The sequence below is a fragment of the Dermochelys coriacea genome, chromosome 5, assembly GCF_009764565.3.
Source record: "Dermochelys coriacea isolate rDerCor1 chromosome 5, rDerCor1.pri.v4, whole genome shotgun sequence".
Lineage (NCBI taxonomy): Eukaryota > Metazoa > Chordata > Testudines > Dermochelyidae > Dermochelys > Dermochelys coriacea.
In genome coordinates this window covers 19,517,223-19,544,416 of record NC_050072.1, presented here as the reverse complement: position 1 = coordinate 19,544,416, position 27,194 = coordinate 19,517,223, and the positions used below count along the sequence as shown (strand labels likewise).

The window sequence follows — 27,194 nt, the reverse complement described above, 5'->3', positions numbered from 1 at the left end:
AAAGCTTAGTGTAATAACTCATAGGCACTTGGGTTCTTAATCAGAACATGAGGTGTGTGATTTTCATGATTATGATTTTAATTGCAATTTAGTTGATGTTTGGTAGACAGTGAAATTATCATCTATTCCAGAAAGATTGCGAAGTGGAATTGAGCCTCAAAGCCAGTGCTGAAAAATGGTTTCAGCAGCTGCATTCTTGAAACTCCCTTCTGCACCAGTCAGTCCAAATGAGTGGCTGTAAGAACAGACGGGAACACAGATCCAACAATAGGTGGCATTAATAAGGAACATACATGCAAATGCATTCAAACCTTTGCTTAAACACTGGTAACAGAAAATCACTCATGTTTTCTCATAGGTATGCCAACTGGACTGCAAGGGCAGAGTGTATCTTCAGGCAGCTCTGAAATCAAATCTGATGACGAGGGAGATGAAAACCTCCAGGACACAAAGTCTTCTGAGGACAAGAAACTAGACGATGACAAGAAGGATATCAAATCAATTACTAGGTCAAGATCTAGGTAACAGTATATAATAGTGTCGCTTCATTTAATTCCTTTACTGGATTTTGATGAAGTGAACAGAACAGGAAGAAACTCATGAGTTTTTTCCTGGCAGGTAAAACCACAGCCTAAGAGGAAACTGAAGGCTTGTTCCGGTAGTACTAACAGTATCATTTCAGATACTTGTACTCCAGGACTTCCTAAAATTCCTTTTGAATCATGAAATTGGATACTAAGCAAATTATCCGCAATATAAAATTTTTGTAAGATTAAAATATGCTTAGCAGATTGCTTTTCATCCACACCTCTGCTTAAGAATTGGAATAAAATATTTATTTTCACTTTTTAATGTATGGTTCTTAGAACAGATACATTGCATGGCAGTTTACCAGTGTCCAACATATTGTACTCTTGTCTCTTACATTTTTAAATAAATCCATTAGGCCAGATCCTGTTTTAATGTACATCAACATAGCTTCATAGGACTAAATGGAGCTATGCCTGTTTACACCAGCCCTTTATCTAGCTTTTAGGAGAAGCTTTTAGGGTCTTCATATCACATCCTGCTCCCAAGAATGGCTTGGTATATTTATATAGACAAACATTTCTCCCCTGCAGGCATCAGTGGCCATGAAATGCATGATTGGATTGCCACTGAGGCTAAATATTTTCTGCATGCTATATAAAATATTACAAAGTATTAGTGAAGACATATCCTTGGATTTTATCATCTTGGACCTTATGTCCTTGGTGAATGTTACTCACATTCATAGAAGCCCTAAGCACTAACCACCAGGATAAAGGAGAATTTTCCTACTACAATAATATCTAATGGCTTGTCAAGGCTGAGTTCTATGTTGGCACCTGGTGTATGGAGTCAAGCATTTGATTTTCACCTTATGGTCCTATATCAAAGCTAAGAATACCAATAAAATTGAAATTCAGATCCTCTCCTGGTTTGGTTTGTTTTTTTTTAAAAAAAGATAAATCCGGGTTTGAGGCTGTCACTTCTCCTTCAAAACAACATAGTCTTGGATACTCTCTGAAAAAGGGAAGCCTGTGAATAAGATCAATTATCTTTATTCCAGAAACACTAGTTCGGTAGCACGAGAAGCAATATATATATATATATATATATATATATATATATAAAAAAAACCCTTAGAATTCAGGACTTCATTATTCTCAGACAGGAGCTCATTGATTTTTAAAAATATTAATTACATACACATCTATTATGATCAGAGTAAAAAGTATGACACTTAAGGTTTTCTCATAATTAATGATGTGTTAGAAAAACCATATTTAGACGAGGTGCTTTCATGTCCATGTATGATATGACAAGACGAAAGCACCTTTATGCTGCTGCAGGGTGATGATCTCAGTTCTTGGTAATTTAACAAGTAGGCTATCACTTATGTATATTAATGTGTGCTTTGAGGTTTTTGTAAACTGTTATTTTTGTTTTTAAGAACTATGCAACTTTAAAAGGTTACTCTTGCTATTTAGTTATACTTCTAAATGCATGTTGTGCTAGGGCTGGTTAAACTTACCATATATTTGCATAACCAATTTAAAATATGTATTAGCCACTGAGTACACTGGAAAATATGGGTTCATGTTTAAAATTTATTGTTCATTATGTTTAAGGATATAAACCTGTTTATTGCCCAAAATGATGGCAGAGAAATTAAACTTAAGACTCTATTCAGTTGTAAATTACACAGAAATTTCATGGGCCTTCCTGACTATGTTGCTTCTACATCCGTTTGCCACTTGAATAGTGCTGTATGCTTCCTAATCCAACTTTAAGTGGTTTCCAGTCTATGTTAACACAGGTAGCATCAGACTTTGCCAATCCAGTACAGTATGCCCCTCGCCCCCCAACCATCTAAATGACGGGCTGGTCCTTCAGAACCACCAACAGACAGCTAAAGTGAAAAAAGTCTATGGTGTTTCCCTTCTGGCTGAGGTTTGTTATTTCTGAGCTGCCCAGGCCTGGGAGCCCCAGTTTATACCACGTTATCAGATAGCAGCAGATAAAGTAGCCCACCCATCAATTATAGAAGAGTAAGGGGCCTCTATCTGACCCATGAACCCACTCACAATGGCACTGATAGGGAATGGGATAGATAGGCCCAGAATTGTAGGGTAAAAAAGGCATAATCTGCATGCACGTCACTAATCATAGTCACATGATCCTGCTCTGCTCCTACCTTTTAGTCCTGCACAAAGGGTCTCTTTTCCCTTATGTTCAATGTCCCAAAGGGCTATATATAATTTCAGCTGCATAGACCCGTAATGATTTCTATATTCCTTATTTAAGAATACCAAATATAAAAAAATGACTGGAACTTGATTTGGTTTAAGACTGGTGTGTTCACTGTGAGTTCAAAGTGCAATGTGAAATGTAAAGGAGTTGTAGTTAAAATATCAATTACGTAGGTTCCCAGGATTTGTCATGCATGCAAATGTAACAATACTGGCTGTGGTGCTGCTTTGTAAGATATGTTATTGAAAAGTATTGTTTTCTCTTGTTGTTACTAGCAGAGGCCATTGTATTCTGTTACTTTAGTTGGTAAAGGCTTCAGTACAAACCCAGGAGCTCTACTCAGAGCAAACTTTATAGAGAGATTTAAATATGATTATCAGCAAATAATATATTGTACATGGAGCGGAGGCTTATTGGCAAGTTAGAATTAGCCAGAGAATTGCTGCCTATCCAGCAGTGGTTTAGGATGAAATCTGTTTAAAAAGTCTGCATTACTTTTTTCCCACACCATTAGAAAATACCGTGTTTCTTTTGTCTCTCAGCAATAATGACGATGAAGACCTTACACCAGAGCAGAAGGCAGAGCGAGAGAAGGAAAGGAGAATGGCCAACAATGCTCGTGAGCGCCTACGTGTGCGTGACATTAATGAGGCTTTCAAGGAGTTGGGCCGGATGGTACAACTCCATCTGAAGAGTGACAAGCCCCAAACCAAACTCCTGATTCTACACCAGGCTGTGGCTGTCATCCTCAGCTTAGAACAGCAAGTCAGAGGTCAGTTTGCCAGTGCTCTCCTGCAACAGGTTATATATCCAGCAGCATTTAGCTCCGTTAGTTCTCAAGAATCATTGTAAGCTGTTGTAGGTACTGATGAAAACAGACTTTTATGCGCAAATGCATGTATAATAGTGCAAGAATAATTCTTTTAGTTTTGTCATTATCTCCAGTTCTTAGAAAAACTCTCCGTTTTGCTTTCCATTAGATTTAGAACTCTTGGTTTTGGAATACATAAAGTGTAATGTTGGTAGCCTGCTTTTCATCCATCCCTTTTTTGGCTGTGATTAGAGTTGCAAGGCGGTGTGAGAGTACATGAAATGAAACAAGAGTAAATTAATCCATTGGCACTGTCTATGCCCAAGCTGTTGCAGCTAAACACTAATACATTCATACAGGAAAATCTGATTCCCAGAACCAGGAGGCAAAAATAATTGAGAAATTACCAATTTTTTTAAACTTGAAAAATATTCCTAACAAAATGTACAGTATAACACCCTAATGTGCCATGTGGAAAAATCTGATTTAAAAATGCTTCCTGTTACCTAAAAGAAAACAAGGCAGTCAATCTGTAAATTACCAACCGCCAGAAAATGTTACCACATCTTCTTCAATTCCTCTAGCTCTTCAGTCATGTTAAAACAAACCCTTTTGAGGTTAGCCGGGCCTGTCTAACATACAGTACCAGTCTGTAATACTTGGTGATACAGAGATTATCCTAAAAATGCACTCAAGCCTACAACACTGACAACACTGACTTCTGGCATCCAATCCAGGTGTTGTACCTTTAAGTTCCTGAGTTTCAAGGTTTCAGTTCAGCATATTATGGAGATACATCCTATCTGCATGATTCAGGTCGAGTCTGAGCTCACTGACTCAGTGTTTGGGAGTGCAGGGATCTGGGGTTCCAATTCAACATTGTGGTTCTAGACTTATTTTCCATTTTTGAAATTATCTTTTGGAAATCTGACCTTATTGAGAAAATGAGGAAGGCAGTTTAGTCTTTGACATACATCCCTGATATTCCCAATATTCAAATTTGGAGTTGCTTAAAAAGATCCAAGATGTTTCTAAGTAATATTAAGCTTGGCTAACCCATTGGCCATTGCATAAACAGGAAGGTATTTGCAAAGCTTACATACTGAGCTGCAAGCTGAACATGCCTCTGTTACAACTGCCACCCTTTACGTTTCTATACCTTGAAAGGAATATTCTAATGACAAAGACTTGATGTTATAAAGAAAATTGGATGTTCACTTGTAAAACATGCTCTAAAGCTTTTAAAGTATACTGGAATCTATAAGAAAGTAACTGATAAATTAATTGTGTCAGATACAAATTCAGTGAACAAATCATTTTGGTATAAACTTACATATTTGAAATGGTCTTTTGCTTCAATTCAACAGAAAGGAATCTGAACCCTAAAGCAGCATGTCTGAAAAGAAGGGAAGAAGAGAAAGTATCTTCAGATCCCCCTCCACTTTCCTTGGCAGGACCCCATCCTGGGATGGGAGATGCATCCAACCATATGGGACAGATGTAAAAAGGCAAGTTCATTTTCAGCAGTGACCAAAGCACAATGAATACACAAGTAATTCTGCAAAAGACACCAAATACAGAGTCATTCTGTAGACTTTGAAGCAGATTGGGAGTTTCAAAAACGTAGATAAATTCATGGAGGATAGGTACATCAATGGCTATTAGCAAGGATGGGCAGAGATGGTGTCCGTAGCCTCTTCCAGAAGCTTGGAATGGCGACAGGGAATGGATCACGTGATGATTACCTGTTCTGTTCATTCCCTCTGGGGCACCTGGCATTGGCCACTGTCGAAAGAAAGGATAATGGGCTAGATGGACCTTTGGTCTGACCCAATATGGCCATACTTATGTTCTTATCGTTGCATATATGCAACTAGGAATAAAATTAGGTCCCTCCTTATAAAATTTACTTAAATTTAATCATCTTGCACCTGCATTTAGATTTCCAAGAAAATGTTCAAATCATTTATTCAAAGAAGATAAAGTTATGTCTATTCAACAATACTTGACTGATTTATTTTTTCACTTCTTTCACAGGTCCAAGTTGCCACATTTCTTCATTTAAACAAGAGACCACTTCCTTAACAGCTGTATTATCTTAATCCCACATAAACACTTCTCCTTAACCCCTTTTTTGTAATATAAGACAAGTCTGAGTAGTTAAGAATCACAGACGCAAGAGATTTCAGCATTCCCGATTATTAAACAAAAGCAAAAAGTGCAACTTGAGGGATGACTCTCTTTAACATATCATTCAGAATGTTTAAAGCAGTATGTTACGAGCTGTAAATGCACAGCCTAGAGACTGAATGGCAATCTTCTCCACACTGTGGGACAATGCATTTGTGCCTAAACTTCTTTTGGAAAAAAAATATAATTAATTTGTAAGTCTGAAAAAAAATATTTAATTTAAAATTGTAAACTTGCAATAATGAAAAAGTGTACTTCTGAAGAAAAAAACGAACGTTTTTGTTGGTGTGCTAGACAGCTAGTGTTTATACTTACTGGATATTAAAAGGGAAGCTTTGCTGCCCAGATATTTACAAAACCAGCAAACGTCCTAATGAAAACTGAAGTGATGACATTAGCCATTCCTTAGGGTAGGAGGAACAGATGGATCTTATAGACCTATGACAAATATATATATATAAATATATATATAAATATATATTAAAAATTTAGTGAATATGGTAAGCTTTTGTTCATTTGTTTCAGACTTTTTTGCTCCTGTAAAAAAATAGTACTGATTAACTTTTTTAAAAAGATTTTACTGTAAATAAGGATTTTTTGGTCTTATTTCTGTCCCACTCCCCTGTTTTTGTTATTGTAACCTGTAGTGCCAACTCTGTCTCTGGAGGGGTAGTGCAGGCTGAAATGCTGACCCTGACGTTGCTTCTCATCATAAGTAGGTAGAGAGTTGTTTCTCCAGTCTTTTAGGAACACAGGACTTTAAAGTCGCATCATGTGTAGATATTACAGGCTTCATTACTGAGACGTGGCAAAATGAGTTTGTCTGAATCGTAATGTTGCTCTTGTTGACCCTATTTTGGGATTTTCAGAGGTACAAGGTTAGAATGCTACAATGTTACCACTGTGCCTTCCAATGTTTATATCATCAGAAACATTACATAATCAAAGTGGCTGTGATTTAACAAACCAGTTAAAGTGTTACCTATGTGTGTAGCCTAAATAGTGTGCAGTGAGGCGTTTCTGAATACACGGTCAGATTTTTTGGGGGGGAAAACCATCAATTGGGAAAATTGCAAGCAGTGTGACAGATTTGATTGGACTTTCGTTTTTCATTCTTTTCTTGTTTTCAAGTGGATTACTTAAATGTAGACCACTTGCTGCCTCCTCCTTCATTTGAAAAATGCCAATATTCAGTCATCATGCAACATTATAACAAGCCTTATGAGTCCTAAAGCATTAAGTTGCACTTTCTTGAGGAGGGGGTGGGTGGGTAGTACAGTATTTCTCTGGCCAGTATGAATGAAGTTTTTACTTAACATATTTAATAGTAACATAGATCAAACTATGGCACAGCAACTCATCAGACAACTAGCTTTGAAGTCTGGGCACAACTGAACCAACTTCCATAGTGAATCTTATAATGATTGACTTTGGTGTACAGTACAATTAACAGATAGTGCTCCTAGTTAAATATTTGTCAGCATCTTTTTGTCTCTAATTCTAGTTTCTATTTTTACAGCCACACAATCCTGGCATGTATTTTAAATAAAATCTCCCTGTTCAAGTAGATTTTCCACCTATCAGCACTGAGTAAATGCCATAAATCCATCAAAATGGTCTAAATGTTCCATCTGTTCTCCTGTTTTGCCAGTTATATAGTAATGAAAAATACATTTGTAAATTTTATGCAACAAATGGCAAACGTATCATTATTTTGAAATTGTGTATGTAAAAGTTATATTTTTACATGTAGACTCTTGTTATTATGTGTTTTAATACATTGTATCAGTTTTTTGTTTAAAAACAATCTGTGTGGTTGAAAAAAGTCTCATTTAAATGAAATAGTGAGATACAAGAATCTGAATTTTATGTTTGTTTCTGAAAACGTAAAGAACAAATATGATAGTTAACATGTGATCACCTTCTACATACCCATAAACATTTTGATTAGCTGTGTGCGTGTTGAAATCTGTAAATATGTTCGGTAGTGGGAAAATTTTAAATGCTTTCATTTGTTGATAAGTTTCTCAAATGTGGAGGTGGATTACATCATTAGGTATACACAATAGAGCAGCAGGCACAAGGGTTAATTCAGAATTACAAATGAATATTATTTTAAAAATGCTGGTCTTTTAACAGGCCTGGTTTATTTGAAAATGGGTGTGATAAAGATTAATCTCACTAATTGTTAATGATAACTATGCTTTTGAGTGCTGGTATCCTCAAGGTTTCTCTTTATCAGTATCATATGCATTGATACTGTCTATGATATGAAGAGTGAAACAACAATGAACAAACCATATTTTTGCAGGAAAATTATAACGCAACAGATCATATTCGCTTTTATCTATATGTGTACACATCAGGTTTAGGGAATGAAAATAGCCCTTTGACTATTGGAGAATTTTAAGAGCTTTGCTTCTAATAACTATTATCAGAAAATGCATTATAAAACCAAATTAATGTTTACTCTTAAAAAATCTGAACAAAAATAAACGTTTGCCTTTATTGACAGTTTTAACAAAAATTGGAGTGGGGTTTTCTGTGTATTTTTTGTCTTTACATTTGTCTCACTCCAGTTGAGTAGACGTTACAGTTTTTACCCACCAGCTTTGGTGAACTGTATCACTCAATAAGGTGATTTTATAGCAGACTTCCCTTTTAGGAATAAAATAGCCTTTGAAAGGTAAACCTTCATCCACACTAGGTTTAACTGTGTGGATGCCTCGATACCACTCAGATTCTAGATAGTCTGAGATTTAAAAAAAAATGAACAAGCAAGTGCGTAGCGTTAGATTTTTTTTTTCTTTTCATTATTTCCCATCCCAAGGGAGGAATTAGTGTCCCACGCTGGATTTGTCACAGGTATTTAGCTGATGACACTAAGATTGTAGAAGGCTGTGTATTATATGGTAATAAACCTGGCTTAGAAACTCTTTAAGAAACACTGACTAAAATAGCAACTTTTTAATAAATGATCCACCTCCACATTCAAGTAATTTATGACTATGCTGAATAGGGAATCTGTTCATCTAGAACTTTTTACCATTGTCTTCTGTGTAGCTGCAAGGAACACTAACGTTTATACAACTGTCAGTCCTACCAGTGATGCAACTTGTACTGATTCAGTCTTCCGATTTTTTGTGGGGATGGTGGGTGGGAGAGGATGGGGAGTCAGGGAGAGGAAAGTTTCATCTTTGTATCCACCAGGCAGAATCTGATCTGTGTCAAGAAGTGAACTATACAGTATATTGCCAGGAATGAAGAGATTTCGGCGGAAACAAGCACAAAAAATAAAAATTAGTCCACTGGTTGACTGGGAGGGGGGGAGGTGGAATATCATTAATTCCAACACATGGGGCACCATGGCCTTTTGGGGTCTATCTTTTTGTTTTGTTTATGTTTTGTTTGTTTTTTAAGGACATGTTCTTTATCATGGGACTTGAAGTTGATTCATATTTGTGCAGTGCTGGTTTGACCATACTCATTTCAAGTATTATAGACTTATGTAATGGTGAAAATATATGAACTGTGGCCTTTTTCATTCTTGTTACTTGTGATGCAATTAAGTGAACATAAGAAAAAAAAACAGCAGAGATTTACCATGTATCAGTGCCTGGCTTTTTGTTATAAAGCTTCGTTTGTCTAGTGCTCTTTTTGCTATAAAATAGACTGTAGTACACCCTAGTAGGAAAAAAACCCCTAAATTTAAAAATAAAAAATATATTTGGCTTATTTTTCACAGGAGCAATCCTTTTATACCATGAATATTATGGAAAAAATTGTCAGATTCTGAATATTTCTTCTTTGTAGATTTTTGGAATCATTCTGAGTAAAAGTTTGTTACTTTATTTTACTATTTAAAAGATGTTATTTTACCATGTGTTACTGAGATGAAACTGTATGGTAGCTTTTTTTTTTTTTTAGTTGTAGGTCGCAACAGGGGAAATTTTGCGACTGTTCACATAGCTACAACAGTAAAAACAAAACAACAAAAAAATGGGAAAAAATGAAAAAAAGGGAAAAAGATTTTTAAAAAAAGATAAACAGTTACACCTTGTTTTCAATGTGTGGCTGAGTGCCTCGATTTTTTCATGTTTTTGGTGTATTTCTGATTTGTAGAAGTGTCCAAACAGGTTGTGTGCTGGAGTTCCTTCAAGAACATAAAAAAACAAAACAAAAAAACAAAAAAAAATACACAGCTTGGTGTAGGCCATTACCTGTTTCTCATCTGTAGTTATTCGATGCCGTCATGTACATGACCGTTCTGTAGCAATAAATGTGCCATTTTTATAAACTGTTTCTGACACTTTTGTTTCATTTCATTTTGCATTATCCATACCCATAGGTGCTGCAGGAAGTGGTATTGGTGATCACGAGATGACATTATTCCCTCTGAGTAAACCAATGGCTTTATGCTGCCATTTGGTGTTGGAGGTATTATGTTTCAGATGAGACGTAAAACTGAGGTCTGGATCACCTGATTATTAAAGCTCCCATAGAATTTTGTTTTGATAAAAGTAAAAGGTGTTCACTTTCACTCAGGTGTCTTTGCCAAATTCCATTTTGGATCATTTCAATTTGCTTACGTAGAGCTCCCTGTTATTTTAATAGAAAACAGCGTTCTTTCTTTGTGACCTAAACTGTCGTGTTGTGACACTACACTGTAAATTTCCGTATTTCAACCCATAGATGGCTGCACTTCACTGTAATTTTAAATCTGTTGGTAATATTTGTAAAGCACTTCCAGGTCCTCTTGGATGAAAGTGCTATATAAATGTAAGATCATTTTCACTCTCATTATCATATAGCTCTGATTCTATTCTGTAAGTAAAACATCTGTATTTCACCTTTAAACTATTTCAGCCATTGAAAGAATATTAAGCATGTTACACCAAGGAGGAAGTGTCATAAAAATTGTACTGGAACACATGGAAACCAAAACCAAAGCAAAATTCCTAAAGCAGTAACCCATTGGAAAAATACATTAAATCTGTAAAATCTGAAGCTATGCATTTGAAGAAATATTAACTGTATTAGTACTTTGATATGCTGCAGATTGCCATGTCCAGTCAGTTTTCACCGTACAAGATCAGTATTTCAGCTGTTTGGCAGAACTTTCTCTGCTACATTTTTGCATTTAGAGCTGAGTTAAGACCTGAGATGAATGATCATTAGAAGTTGAATATTGTAAACCACAATCACTATTTCATTGTATTAACATTTTTACAAAAATAATTTCTGGTTGGGCCCTGTTGGATCTTATCAATTCAAATGTGTACCACAGTTTTCCAATTTGTACATACTACTTGCATCACATATTATAAAAGGAAAAGTTGTACAGATTAAAATGATTGTTGCATAAAGCACTGTAAGTGATATTTTTGTAGAATGGATATTGACCATCTTTTGGAGCAGCTAGAGGTTCTGGTTATACACAACATTTGTATAACATGCAAGATATACATGAAATTCCATTGCAGTTTGGCATGTAGGATTTATTTATCCTATGCAGTCGATAAATTTGGGATCTTTTTCAACTATCATTCTCTGTATTATTGCTAGTGTGATGTAACAATTGCAATATTTTCACCCCAAGGAAAATGTTACAAAAGCATTTCATTAATGGCCCTCTGTAACAAAATGTGGGGACTTTGGTTTGAGCGTTCATATTTTAAAATGTCATGGAAATTCCAAAGAATTTGGATGATAGCACCTTTAATCTTACATACATTTTGGAGTCACATGTTATTGTATGTTTAAAAAACAACATAATAGAACCACAACTATTTAGTCTTTTTTAATTTCACAACACTAAACAAGCCAAAGTGCTCAGGTATTTGTCATTAACTTCAGTATATCCATTGTAATAGGTTTTCATAATTGTGTTAATTAAATTTGCACACTAGCCCTTTAAGTAGAAAGCTTTCTCCTTGACAGACCTTAAAATGATTAGAAGTACCTTCTAGAAGTCAATATAGACCTTATAATTCAATCAGGTCTTTTGAGTTCAGAGATAGAGGGAAGGAGAGAAGAGAACCACCACTGCAATACTGCACATACCTCTTAGAAACATACAGCCTGATTTGCAAAGGTGCTGCACCTAATTGGCTTTCAGTTAAACTTGTGAGTGCTCAGCACTTCTGAGAATCAGCAGTAGCCTCACTCTTTCTCTTCATTCTTCAGGTGATCTGAAGAAGAGCTCTGTGTAACTCGAAAACTGGACTCTTTCACCAACAGAAGTTGGTCCAGTAAAAGCTATTACCACAAACACCGAGTCACACTAAAGATAAATGTGTTTGATGTGAGGATGCTGTTGTGTGTGAGAAGGTTATTCTGGGAAAGTTAAGTCAGGGAGATAGACTCTGCATTGCGTTTCTGAATGTGTCAAGGGTGGTGGACAATCTTATTTCATCTAGTGATGAGTTTCAGGCTTGGTCTGTCTCTGGTGGATACAAATCTTCTCCGGATGAGCAATAATTTCATGAGATCATCATTGTGGAAAGAGAAGCCCTCATAGATAACTAGGAGTTATGCAATGCAGATATTTCAAAATTAGTAGTCACCTTGAACTGTACTTTGTTCAGTGAGGAGGCTGTATGGTGAATGGCAAGTGGGGGTCACAAATTCTCTGTAACCTGTGTTGGTGAACACACAATCTACTGCTTTCTGGGACAGATGTACCTTGGGGGCATTGGGCTTCACTCCTAGGTATAAGGAATCACAGGAGATCATTTTTATTCACTAGCAATTCCTGGTTATAATGTAACACTTTTATCCATAGAAATCAAACTGCACTACCAAGAGATAAATATCTTCATCCTCATGTTATATGAGGAAACCGAAACACTGAGCGTGAAGTGACTTACCAAACCCAGGTCTACTGACTCCCAGCCAGGTGCTAACCTCACTAGGCCATACTGCCTCCCACTCTCTAGATGCCTTAGTACATTTTTAGGAGCTTTACTAGGTTTTCTAAGGCATCCAGATTTACACGTTTTGGCAATCAGCAGTTACCAAAACCCTTTTTTACAAAGAGGGCTCTCAGTAGTAGACCTTTTATATTATGCCTTGTGACTTTTTTTTATGAAAAACTAGAGACTTAAAGTTCCTTTCAAACAGAAGGAAAAAGTTAAAGGGATGAAGAGTATTTTTGGATCTCCTTTCTATGTATAAACATTGTATGAACTAAGAAATCCCCAGCATTCTATAGGATGACAATTCTAGGGAGGTTGGCATGATATCATCATGCTTAAAAGAAGATTGAAGAAACACGTATATTGTGCAGTAATTCTATAGGTAGCCAATAGATACATGCAGTAACTCAAGTATCTTTGGCACCTTAGAGACTAACAAATTTATTAGAGCATAAGCTTTCGTGAGCTACAGCTCACTACAGCTTATGCTCTAATAAATTTGTTAGTCTCTAAGGTGCCACAAGTACTCCTTTTCTTTTTGCGAATACAGACTAACACGGCTGCTACTCTGAAACCTATCAAGTATCTTTAAGACTGTAAATTTGTAAAGAGCAGTATAAAGGAAACATAATGCTCCTTCAAGGGCTGAAAATCAGATGAGGAAGCAAATGCTACCTTGATGAAGTAGACTAGTGGTTCTCAAACCGTTTTTTTCACGGACCACTTGAAAATTGCTGAGGGTCTCAGTGGACCACTTAATGATCTTTCCAAATGTTGTATGTACTGTTAGCTAACTATTGTAAAACACTTTGGATAAAAGCGCTATATAAAAAACCCCCTTCATAATAATTAACGTTTTTTTTGTTCTACAAATAAAAGCACACAACTCCTATTTTAATATCAGTAGTCTTACCTTTCTAATGTAATGGATGTGCCCTCTCTCCACCACCACAGCAGCCCCTGAGCTGAGCCTGGGAAGGAGGGCCATCTCTCCCCAGCAGCCACAGTCCTGGAGCTGGGGAAAGTCGCCACTTTCTCTGGCCAGCAAGCCCTGCAATCCCAAACTCCCCCCACCTCCTCTTCTCACCCCACTTCCCCCTCCCACCTGCCCCCATTCCCCCCAAGGCCACCATCTCATGTTACATGTGTGTCTTCTCCAGGGTCCATCACCTAATTAGTAGAGCCATGCCTCTGTGTCTCCACTAATTAGGTGGGTGGCCCTTCATTCTCACATGTGTGGCTGCCCAGGCACGCACCTTAGAGGGAACTATCCACGGACCACCTGAGTGGAACTCTGCAGATCACAGTCTGAGAACCTCTGAATTAAACCATATGGAAGAGACCTTCACATGCAGCAAGTGGCCATTAGGTGACCCAAGATGACCCACAGTCAATCCCCAACCGAGCTCTTCTTTGTGAACTTCTTTCAATGATCTTTCCAGAAACTAGAGTGATGAACCCCACACACACCAAAAAAAAAGGGAGGGGGCATAAAAATTTTGCGATATAATTTTTCTTTATTGTGATAACAATTGGGGACCAAAAACCTTTTCTGACAGCAATACAGAGTCAGCTACTGCAGGCCCGAGTCTCTGTTGCTCCATACCTTTGCATCTTTGCAAAGTTGGTGTAAAATGCAACCATTCTGATTTGGTAGCATTTTACATCCATTTTGCATTAATGAGATGACTACACCAGGCATGAGGCAATAGAAAATTGGCCCTTTGATATACTGCCAGTGCAATTGGAAAAGATGTGAAGATCCAAAATTTGTTTACATAGGTGAGAAAAACTATAAAGTTTTAGACTACGGCTTATGTACACAGATACAACCAGAAAAATTAATCCGAATTAACTAAAGGTGTGAATTCAAAGTAGACTGGTTAAACTGCATTAAATCCATGTGTGAATGCTGTTATTCAGAATTAAAGTAGCTTTAGTTTGATTTAGTTTAATTCACATTGGAAGTGAAAAAAGATAAACCGAATTAAGGCCACTTTAATTTTGAATGATGGAATCACAAGGTTTAATGCAGTTACTAATCCTTTTCAAATTCACACTTTAGTTAATTCAGATTAATTTTCCAGTGTAGACAAGCCCTTAATTCCTTTAACATGGACCTTTATTTATTTAATAATTACATTTTATATTAGGATATGGAATGCAGTTGGCCTGATCATTAGATACTCTTGCTGTCAGTGCATTAAAAGAACCATTGATTAAACAGCATGAACTCTCCTTGAATTGGAAGCATAAATCTCCAAGGTACAGAGCTGGAATCCCTAGCACAGTGTGGATGTATTTAAAACCAGCCTCCCTATATTTTAAGTCAGTTCAAGTTGGTTAACGTTCAATACCTGTTCCAGAGAGACTGGGGCTCTCCTTATCCATTGCCATTCATCTGCGCAGAAGGGTTCAGATGTGGTGGCATTTTATATCCACTTTGTACACAGTGTGCATACATGCACAAATGAGTCCACATGGCACAGGTTGATGAAGTACCAGGGCCCTCAGAGAGAGCAGTCCTGGAACAGAGAGAGGAAGGCATCTTTTTTTAATGTTTCAGCAGATTAATTCCACTCTGTAAGTCATTTATTTGTCCATCACCGAGTGCATTTTGTTGAGAAGAAAGACACTGCACTATTCATTTCCAGCTCAGTGAGAGAGAGAGAGGGAAAAAAAGGACCTCTGATAACTGATGTGCCCTATGTTTGATTTAGGCAGTTCAAAAACTACCAGTGAAAATTGACTTTCATTATTTCTCTCTCGGGACAAGAAGAGAGTGTTCTGTTTCAGATACTTCAGTCTCCAAATAAGTGGCTATAACCTTCTTCAGCTTAGAACAGGCACACAGACAATCCTTCCCAGCCTCCAATACAGCTGGCTATTCTGTAGTTGAACAAAGTTCAGAGGTTTTATGGACATTATTGCTGCCGACATCAGGAATATAAAGATGAGTTGAGTCATTGATTAAGTATAGGGAGGATCCATCCAAGATGAGAAGACAATAAGCCTCCTGCACGCTCGGCAATTGCTCTGGAAGACAACCATCCTGGAACTTAGTTAACAGGTGTAAGTGTAATTATAGCAGCCTCAGACATTTTATTTTATGATTCCAAGATCTAGCTCATATATATGCTAATATATACTATGAAGACTCCCCTCTCAGGGTGGGGAATTATTTATAAAAAAGAATTCAAGAGTGCAGACTCTGCTTCCTAATACAGACATTTCTCTGTCAGTTTCTGGGAGCTAAGAAACATTCAGAGTCTTCCTGAATTGTCAGCATGTTCCCACAGATGAACACTGGTTAGACTATAAAGTTGAGTGACAGCTTGTTACTCCAAAAACCAAGTCACCCAAGGGCTCAGCTCCCTCTGCCAAGCAGGATAGGAGACATGGTCATTTTATATTATTTAGTATAACACAGACCACCCCACTCCACCCCCCACTGTTCCTCAGATATTCTTGTAAACTGCTGGAATTAGCCTACCTTGCTTGTCACCATGAAAGGTTTTCCTCCTTCCCCCCCCCCCCCCCGCTGCTGGTGATGGCTTATCTTAAGTGATCACTCTTCTTACAGTGTGTATGATAAACCTATTGTTTCATGTTCTCTGTGTGTGTATATAAATCTCCCCTCTGTTTTTTCCACCAAATGCATCAGATGAAGTGAGCTGTAGCTCACGAAAGCTTATGCTCTAATAAATTTGTTAGTCTCTAAGGTGCCACAAGTACTCCTTTTCTTTTTGCGAATACAGACTAACACGGCTGCTACTATGAAACAGACCTTACTGAATCACAGACCCTTCAAGGGATGTAAATGTTACTTCCACCGTCAGTAGCTGAGCCGGATGGCAAGCTAATCGCAGAACCTGGTACTAAGCAGAAACTAGTGGGCAACATAGTACAAGCATGGGACATTCTGTCCCTCAATGTTTTTGCCTTAACCTGGACTGTGAAAGTCATTAGATCCCACTGGCGTAGTTTAAGTCCAAAATTTAGAGAGCAAGGAAGGGAGGAACAAAGGGTGTGGCTCCCTCATGTTCCCACACAGATGATCTCACTCTTCTTGTGTTCTTCACTCCGCAGCAGAAACATCAATAAGATTCTGCAAAGGCACACTAAGTGTTGGCTGGTTGCCCATAAATGCTGCTGAAGTCTGTGGAAGTGAGGGCATGCAAAGCATAGCAGTTCAGGCCCAGTGTTTTATGCCTATAAACATATTTTTCAAAGCTAAATTATAGACAGCATGCACAGCATCACCTAGGTTGCATAAGTGACAAAGCTCACTTTCTGTTGCTTAGCCCTTTCTCAGTGGTTTCCTTTTTCAGCTGTAATGCTCGCAGGTAGTGGATTTTTTTTTAAGTTTTATTTAGAAACCAGCTCAACTATTTTCAAGAATGGAAGGATTGGGAAAAATATACTATTTCTGCTAAGAAAAAAAAAGTGACTTTAAAAAACAAAAGCTCTAGCATCTCAGAGGAAAGTGTTTGAAACTTGAAATATGGCAGGGACATTGCATCTAGACCCAAGATAGTTCTTTCAATAGTCTAGTGAAAAATCAAATTTGATTTGGTCATGTTAGAAGGGTTTAAAAATGAGCTGTATTCAAATTCACTGGATTATATTACTTGATAAAATTAACAATAGCCAATTGAGAGCATGTATGAGGGGGTGCATGTAAGAAAGTAGGGCTCTCAAAGAGTTTTACCTCTTTCCATGTAATTAGTGAGGATACTTTCAGAAAGAGGTTGGCCTTTGAGGATTTGGCCCTTCATGTCCATATGATAAAGAAAAGTGTATATGAGATGAGAGCAATAACTCTGCCTCTTGGCTGCATATATTGTAAATACAGCTTGGTCTGCTGTTGTCTAGGAAATAGCTGAACATACAAGAAATTTTTTTTGTTCATTTGGCTTTTTACAAGTAGAAAATTTCCATTAAAAACACCTGTATTAATAGAATGTTAAGGTTGCAAAGCTGAAGCACTCAAAGATCAGGAAATAACAAAAGTTAAGGTTGAAAACGTCTTGTGTACAGAAATGAACATGGAATTGGAAGCCATGAAATCCTGTTTTCCAACTCTGTTCCGGAAAGTAAATTGCTGTTTGGATGAAGGTGCATCACTTCACCTTTTTGTTTGTCAATCTGTATAACAAAGATAATCTTTCCTCTACACGGGATGTGGTAACAATTAATTAATTAAAGTTTTGGGGGAAATAAACTAGTTAAAGTGTTAGCGGTATGATGCTATAATACTGTCTACCATTGTTAGGAATTTGGGTGTGCAAATTTAGAATGTGCAAACACAATGCATGTGCACACAAATGTTGCTGGCACAATGTGCTCCTAATCTGGCCCCACAATAATTTGCATTCAGTGTTACATCTGAGTACTTGGCTGTATCTCTGTTTAGAATACATGGTGCCCAGCTACCATAGTAATGTATGGGATGACTACTGGGTATACGAGTGTCATAAATATAAAGGGAAGGGTACCTTTAAAATCCCTCCTGACCAGAGGAAAAACCCTTTCACCTGTAAAGGGTTAAAAAGCTAGGATAACCTTGCTGGCACCTGACCACAATGACCAATGAGGAGACAAGATACTTTCAAAGCTGGAGGGGGGGCGGAAACAAAGGCTCTCTCTGTCTGTGTGTTGTTTTGCCAGGAACAGAAAAGGAATGGAGTCTTAGAACTTAGTAAATAATCTGCTAGATAGGTGTTAGATTCTGTTTTGTTTAAATGGCTGATAAAATAAGCTGTGCTGAATGGAATGTATATTCCTGGTTTTGTGTCTTTTTGTAACTTAAGGTTTTGCCTAGAGGGATTCTCTATGTTTTGAATCTGATTATCCTGTAAGGTATTTACCATCCTGATTTTACAGAGGTGATTCTTTTACTTTTTCTTCTATTAAAATTCTTCTTTTAAGAACCTGATTGCTTTTTCATTGTTCTTAAGATCCAAGGGTTTGGGTCTGTGTTCACCTATGCAAATTGGTGAGGATTTTTATCAAGCCTTTCCCAGGAAAGGGGGTGTAGGGTTTGGGAGGATTTTGGGGGACAGACGTTTCCAAGCGGGTTCTTTCCCTGTTATATATATTTGTTAGATGCTTGGTGGTGGCAGCAAAAAAGTCCAGGGACAAAAGGTAAAATAGTTTGTACCTTGGGGAAGTTTTAACCTAAGCTGGTAAAAATAAGCTTAGGGGGTTTTTCATGCAGGTCCCCACATCTGTACCCTAGAGTTCAGAGTGGGGAAGGAACCTTGACGACTAGTAAAATCAGAGACAACATTTTTAAAAAATGTGGTATCTTGGAACAAACCTAAGCTGAGATAGTAGAATCATAGAAACTAGAGCTAGTAAAATCCATTCCAGTAATTTAGTCAATCTTATGACTATTGCATTATTTATCTGTTATTGGCATAGCATGAGCATGGTGTTAAGTACAAGGCTGTCTCTCATGTTATAGTGTCCAGGGCTTTCTCCAGTCCTGTTAAGTGAGTCAAACAATGAGGCTTCTTCTTCCTTTGGGAATTTTTGCACAGTATAACAGATCTCACACTTAGATAATGTTTCCTGCTATTCAGTTGGTAATTTCTATTGCTTAATTTCACCTAGTTACCACTGGCTACACCCTCTGAGAGTAACCCCAAAAGTTCCTCTCCCTCCTTGCTATTTCCAACCATCAATGACTGGAGCAAAGTGGGGCTGCCATTCTTCAGCTGTATTACTGGAAATTGCTAAGTTCAAAATATTTCTTGAGGCAAGAAATTCCAAGGGGTTGTAATCATTAGATTGCTTCATTTCTGAGACCAAGAAACAGAGTCCATGCTTTCATGTTTCAGCAAGAATTATTTCAAATTTATTCCCGTTCTTGCCCTACTTGCTCTGCGGTCACTGATTCATTTGAACAGTCCTGCTTATATGATCAGATGGATCTCTGCAACATGAATTGTTTTTTCAGCTTTTAAAAAAACAGTATGTAGTAATCTGGTGTTAATCAGATTGTAGTCAGATGTCCCTACTATAAACCAATATGTATGTAAGACTAGGAAGTCTTATTACACCATTGGAGGATGGGTGAAAAATTCTGTTGTATTTTTACCTTGCAAATTATTTGGCATAGAAATTGTCATTTGAAGAAATATCTTGCCTCTGTATGGAATTGTTCTGTTAAAGGTTCAATCTTCTTCCACTAAAGCCAATGGATTTGCTATAGGTTTGCTATAGACTTCATCTGGAAAAGATTTGGACCTTAACCTATTGAACAGTGGAAGACCCATAAACCCAGCATCAAAGAGCTTCCAAGGCTATATTAGTGAGAAAACAAAGCACAGATTTCTGGCTGATGTCTTGTTTTGTTTATCACAGATATCTGGTATCTCTGCAGAAATGCAAATACTCCAAACCTATATCTACACTTATTAACAGTTACCTTTTCTAGCTAGTAAAGTGGGTTTCCACTGCCAAAGGACAGCCGGTTGCAGAGTGGGCTGACTTCACAGGAACCAGGATTCAATTTTTCATGGCAACATCTTCCTCCTCTGCATGTCTCTTCAGTGAAAGGATTCAGGGGACTCTCTCTCCTGTGTTATACTGAATCGGTTATAGACAGGGCAAACCCCTCACATGTTGAAAAGTTCATTTTTTAACCTTTATTGCAGTTGCCTTTGACGGTTTTTCTTTGGAAGCCTAAGTATCGAGCAAGGCGAAACAACTGAGCCTCTCATTACATCACCAACTAAAATGGGTGGGGTGACAACTGCTTCCTGCCGAAATGGGCCACATCTCCTGGTGACTAATATTTACTCTGAGCCCATAAAGCATACTTTCAATATAAATACATTATTCCTTAAATATTACCCATAAATACATCTCTAACAAGTAGTAAGATTTCTGTAGATACGTTACTCATTGTGGATAAGTATCTTGTAAGATGTGTTTGGTGTAATTGCTTTGTCAGGTTGGAGAGGGACCCTTTGCCAAAGGGTCTCTATGTCACAGTGTTGCCATGCTTTCTTTATCACAGAAACCCTACTCCCTTCCATTACATCTGTCCTCTCTTCATCATCTGAATTGTACTGTGTTTTTTAGTTAGCTTATAAGGTCTTCAGGGCAGGGGGATGTATCTTCCTCTGTGTTCTGTACAGGACTGATCATACTTATACTGGTCAAAAATAATCATTCTGGTTTGATCATAACTTTTGCCCTGTCTAAAGTGCAAATCCACCCCATCCCTTATGTGTGCACAATGCCTGTTAGACAGCAGGACCAGTACAGTCCACCTATATGGTAGAAGGAGAGAAAAGAGGGGGCAGAATGTAGGAAAATCATTGTGTGTGTGTGTGTGTGTGTGTGTGTGTGGAGGGACTCTGCATATATTGGAGATAAGCCTTGTGAGGCTCCATCTATGATAGTGTGGAGGAATGTTTGCAGAGCATGATGTGGATGGCCCATGAAAGGGGCAAGCACAGTGGATCCATAACTTATGTGGGTTCACCTGCAACACATACTGCTTTTAGAATAGGGTAGGGTAAGGTACAGAAGACTTGAGGCTACCATTATGGAGACTTTGAGGACATGGGAGTGGGGGGGAAGATTCTGTATTCTTAGTGTCTGAGAAAATCTCCTGTGTACCACCCAGGTAGGGCCTGAGCCCAAGCCCATTGAAGTCAATGGCAATCATTCCATTGGCTTCAGTGGGTATGATCAGGCCCCTACTCGGAGTGTGTGCAGTAGCCCACATTTGGCCTTTAGGTGACGGCATGGCAGAAGTTTTGGCTTATTGTCACAGTCCATCCCAGAGGGTTATACTATATAATGGGCCTTTGACAGAGTAGAATAGAGAGCTAAAGGAGGCTGGCTTTTTTAAAAGCTGACTTGCAAAAGAATTCCTGGACTAAGAACATCTTGGCTTTGACTGCTTCAGCTAGTTTCCAGCAACCATTAGGACTACACTGTACAGTGCATAAAATGTCTCTCTATATGATAATGTACATGGTTCATTGATGACTCTATGATTCCATTAAGTACCAAAATCACACCCCCCCAACTCTTCAAAATTGCATATCACTGCTTTACTGAGAGGCTGTGTAGTCCAGGGGCAGGAGACCTGGGTGTCCATTCCCAGCTCTGCCGCTGACAGATGGTATAACCATGGGCAAGACACTTTTTGCCTCTTTGTGTCACACTTTCCTCATCTGCAAAATGGGGGAAATACTCACCCTCTTTTGCAAAAAACTTTGTGATTGATGCATGGAAAGTTGTATGGACTATGATTACTATTACTCTACACTGGCTTTAGTGTGTACTGTATTGTGACAAAGTTCCTCCTCTACCTTGGTGGGTCTTGCGCTTACTGGCGGATTTGCTCACCTTGGAGCTTCATGGTAGCCCTCGTGAACCCACAGTCCAGGTCAGCTCCTCCTGTGTCTGACCAGGAGTTGGAAGGTTTGGGGGGAACCCGGGCCCTCCCTCTACTCCGAGTTACAGCTCAGGGCCCTGTGGAATGCAGCTGTCTAGAGTGCCTCTTGGAACAGCTGTGCAACAGCTACAACTCCCTGGGCTACTTCCCCGTGGCCTCCTCCCAACACCTTCTTTATCCTCACCATAGGACCTTCCTCCTGTTGTCTGATAATGCTTGTACTCCTCAGTCCTCTAACGGTATGTGTTTTTACTCTCAGCTCCTAGCGCCTCTTGCTCCCAGCTCCTTACACACACACCCCAAACTGAAGTGAGCTCCTTTTTAAACCCAGGTGCCCTGATTAGCCTGCCTTAATTGAGTCTAGCAGCTTCTTAATTGGCTGCAGGTGTTCTAATCAGCCTGTCTGTCTTAATTTTCTCCAGAAGGTTCCTGATTGTTCTGGAACCTTCCCTGTTACCTTACCCAGGGAAAAGGGACCTACTTAAACTGGGGCTAATATATCTGCTTTCTATTACTCTTCTGTAGCCATCTGGCCCGACCCTGTCACAGTATGTATATAAGCTTATTGCAAAGTGGTATATCTATTATAGTTTATAGTTACAAATAATTTGGAGGATTATATTAATGTATTCAGTGGCCACGAATTCTTCTCTCTTTGCATCCTTTACAGTGACAGTAGCTGCCATGTCCATATTATTTGTTCTTTCTGTAAAAAGAAGTAAACAGGTATTATAAAGTATTATATGCATGGAAGAAACCCACTGTTAAATCTTCCTTGCCACTAACAGGAAATGTAGTACTCAGAAAGTGGAAATCACCAATTAAATTTGGTCCTACTTGTTACAAGAACCCTGGCCAAAATGGACCCATGTCTCAAAGATAAGCACAGCATGAACACTTTCATAACACAACCTTGCTACAGATGTGTTTGAGAGCATTCAGATACTTATGGAAATGTGCTAAATAACTGTAAGCCTGAGATTCAAAGAAGTCTAAAGAGGATTAAACCATCTGATGTAGGCCAGAACTACTTTGCTGTTTGTTGTTTTAACTTTGTCCAAACATTGAGTCATTAGAAGGATTCCTGATAAATGCCCTGCCCTCCCTATATATGAAGAGAAAGATGGTGATAAACACTAAGCAGATAGCTTGTGCTACCTTTAACTGGCGATGCATTTTCTAAAGAGAATCGATCAAATTGCTAGTGGGTTAGGCTAAGCATTTGCTATCTAGGGCAAGCTAAACACAGAGAAAAGCTTAATAGACTGACTAATCCATAGAATTTTTACAAATACGCTTTTTTTCCCCTTCTGCATTCCAGCCTGCAAGCTGTTGATCCTAAACTGCATAATACCACCTTGTCTGTTGTTTCATGTGGTGAAGCCAAGAACCACAAATTCGAATGTGGCTGCCTTCATGTTTTGCCAGTTTTTTGCTGCTCTTTGAAATGTTGAGCCTATTGGAACATGGTGCAAATGCTATAATGTAAAGAATGTCAGGTGTTTAATAGTAAGCAGGGCTGATGAACAATTGCAATAGAGTCCATTACACTAGAACAGGGGTTCCCAAACTTCATTGGACTGCGACCCCCTTCTGACAACAAAAATTACTACATGACCCCAGGACAGGGGGCCAAAGCCCGAGCCCTGCCACCCCAGGTGTGGGGGAAGGGGGCAAAGCCAAAGCCTGAGCTGCACTGTCCTGGGTGGGGGAGCCAAATCCTAAGGGCTTCACCCCAGACGTGGGAGACTTGTAACCTGAGCCCTGCCACCCAGAGCTGAGGCCCTAGGGCTTCAGCTTAGGCCCTGGGTCCCAGCAAACCACAAACCACATTAAGCCACAGCAAACCTTGGCAACCACATTAAGATGGAGTTGCAACCCACTTTGGGATCCTGACCCACAGTTTGAGAACTGCTGCATTGGAACATGCAAACTGAATGTGTTTAGGGGCAGTTTCCACCTTAGAGAGATGAAACATTTCAGTGACATTTCTTGATTATTTGGACTGTTTGCGCTGCCCTTTTATAAACTGTGGGTAGTGTGGCTTTTTTACAAAGTGTACACCGAATGAATTAAATGGTGAAGCATTTGTTATGGCAATACCAACCAATCCATTCAGATGACACCAAGGTAGCAACAAAACCCTGAAACTCAGAATTAAAATCTATGGATGACTGGGCCAAAAGGATCCAACCCTGCTGCCAAGTGCTGAGCTCCCTCCACTCCCATTCAAGGTAAGAGACTGAGCCCACAGGGACGTGATCTAACAAGCCTTAGAGTATCTGCAGATTGTACCCTGGCCTCATGCTATTTTCATTTCATGATTACTGAGTGTAAATGAGGCTAGACCTGAACCCATGGGGACCTCGGCGCACTCGCTCTTTGCCCGCCTCTTGAACTGGGACCTTAATTGGCTCTGATGCTTTATTTCTTCAGAATATCAAAAGCAATTAACAAGATTATGGCCATGCACTTGCTAAACGTCATTATTTTAAATCACCGTCGATGAGTGCAGAAAACCCATGAAATTAGAGCTCTCTTAGTTTTTGAGGAATATTCTCATGCAACCAAAGAAACCTTACACTGATTTCCTTTAGCCAACATGGTAGAAAATGAATATACGTTTTTAAAAAATCAACCTCTTCCTCAAATGGAGACCTCTGACAGTAGGTTTCCTCTGAACCCATCCTTTTTCTGGCTTAGTTATATACCCACCCCCCCCAACCCCCACAAAACAGAGTTCATAATTAGAGTGCTTGACACAACCTTAACTCTAGCAGTGAGGTTGGCAAAGGCAAAATCAATGACATCCAGAAGGAAGAAAGCCTGGCCATGAGCTGTTGTGTGACTATTCTATGCTATAAGCCAACAGGGGAGCCAGAAGAGCGGGCAGCTATTATGATCCCCACCGACATACACACATACACACACAATGCTGTTGCTGGAGAAAGGCATGCCAAAGCTTGGCATCTGGGTTCTGCAGCTGTCAAGCATGCCCCACGAGTGACCACAGCAGTTGGATTCAAACTGGAAGCAGATAAAGGAGAAACAGCAGGAGGAGGATGGAGAGGATCACATACAACACAATAATCAACAGGAATGGTGTCGTGCCAAATGAGAATTTAAATGGCTTCATGTTCCACTCTGTGTTGAATTGGGCTGCTTTTTAAAGTGGTTTTATCAAACAAACAAACCCAAAAGCTGTACCCTGGAACTCTCCATTTTGCGCCCGTCAGTTTCTGTTTCCCATGCTTTCAACTCACTTCTGCCCTTCTTGGTTCTGCCTGTTTTTATTATTAGTGTTCCTTATGTACAAGAGAGATTTTTTTCATTTCTGTTAAAAAATGTATGCCTCCCAGTAGCATTTCCATGTTACTTAGCATCTTTCATCTCAGAAAAACCCCAAGATGTTTTCCCAGTTCTACTACATGCCTACAGCACTACTAAAATGCGGCTGCTTCTGGGGTAGTGGGTGGAGCTAGGCTGATAACCAGCACACAACAGAAAAGGAGAACAAGTGGGTCATTAGGAGAAAATGTTGGTCAAGGCTGCAAGTCAAACCCCTAACTCTACTTGTACAAAAGTGGCATGAGCCCTTTAGTGTCCACACAGAGCAGAGGGAACCTTAATTTCTTCTTCGAGTGATTGCTCATGTTCATTCAACTTAGGTGTGTGTGTGCTCGCCACATGCACTGGTGCCGGAAGTTTTTCCCTCAGCAGTATCCGTAGGGGACTGGTTCTGGTGCTCCTGGAGTGGTGCGCACATGCCATGGTATATAGGGCACCACTGGTCCCCCCCACCATCAGTTCCTTCTTGCCACCAGTGATGGTGGTGGAACTGTTGCTGCTTCAGTTAATGCTGTAGCTGTTGGTTTGTATGAACTAGGCCTAAGAAGGCCTAAGAAGGAGCGCAATATTCGTTTAAGAGCACTTCTTATGGACTCAGCCCTCACCCGGCACCAGAGCAACGCTCCAACTCAGTGCTGAGCACTGTGACCTTGGTGGGCATGCCCTACAGGGACAGTCCATTAGCCGGCACTGGTCCCCGTCCGTTGCTTTGACCAAGAAGCCTAAGAAGGTGGGATGAGATCAGTCTCCAACCTCTCGCAAGGCAAAGGATAAGACTGGGTGTGAGCAAGGTCCTATGTCGGGCAACCCTTTACCCAAGTCAGGATCTCAGGCCCAACCTCCAGTGGAGCAATGTAGCCCAACACACTCCCCGCCAGCTACCCCGGATAGCAGCAAAGGCCTCTGTCATCTCCAGGTGCCGTCCATGCTGGAGTCCCTGCAGGCAGTGCAGGAGATCTTTTCCCTCCGAGTGCCACCCACACCGGCTCCTGCGGTTTCCCGGTCACGGACTAAACCCACGTTGGACCGCTTTGGTTCCCACCTCAGCGGCAGTTTCCCATCATGGGGGATGTTCCACCAGTGCTCGCCCTCCTGTAGCCACTACGCATCTGACCACGATAGGTAGATGCAGCACAGCCCTATTCTGTCCCCGGACTTTGGGCATGGGCAAAGAGGCTCAAGGCACAATTCACCAGTCACCAGGTACAGACCTTTGGAGGCATGTGCCCCCTGGGCAAAAGTACCAATCCTGGAACCTGGTAACTCTGAGCCTGCAGTACCACTCCAGGGACTCGTCGAGGGATCGATGGTACCATTCCTTGGACTGTCGCCGATCCCCTAGGAGGGCATCACTGCATGTGGGTGCTTCCCGGCACAGGGCCCACTCTGGCTCCCAATCCCATTCCTCATCCCGGTACCACTTGTAAAGTGTGAGACCTAGATTGCCAATTCCAAGCTGGCATGGATCCGTCGAGCGCTGCCGGTCCATAAGACCCCCGCTCCAGATCAGACTCCAGGTGGAGTGACTGGCACCATTTGGGACAGAGCCATCATTCCGCTCCGTCCTGGTCACCTGGAAGTGAATGCTCAGGATCCAGTCCTGGTTTTGAGCAAGGTTCCCTGATGGTGGGACAAGCTCTGGTATTGGCGGCTACACTGTCGGTACTGAAACTGGCCCTATGGCCTCAGGCACAGTGGTCAGCAACGTGGTATCCATGGAACTTGTGGG

General features: G+C 39.7%; 1 protein-coding gene across 1 annotated transcript in view; it reads left to right on the top strand.

Annotated features, from left to right (window-relative positions):
• TCF4 (transcription factor 4) overlaps positions 1-10,073 on the top strand; it is a 324,640-nt gene extending 314,567 nt beyond the window's left edge. Inside the window, 4 exon segments of the mRNA XM_038402319.2 lie at positions 359-521; positions 3,318-3,547; positions 4,954-5,094; positions 5,624-10,073. Of these exon segments, the coding sequence (XP_038258247.1) occupies positions 359-521; positions 3,318-3,547; positions 4,954-5,090 (530 nt within the window). The 3' untranslated portion in view covers positions 5,091-5,094; positions 5,624-10,073.
• Positions 10,074-27,194: the final 17,121 nt, after the last annotated feature.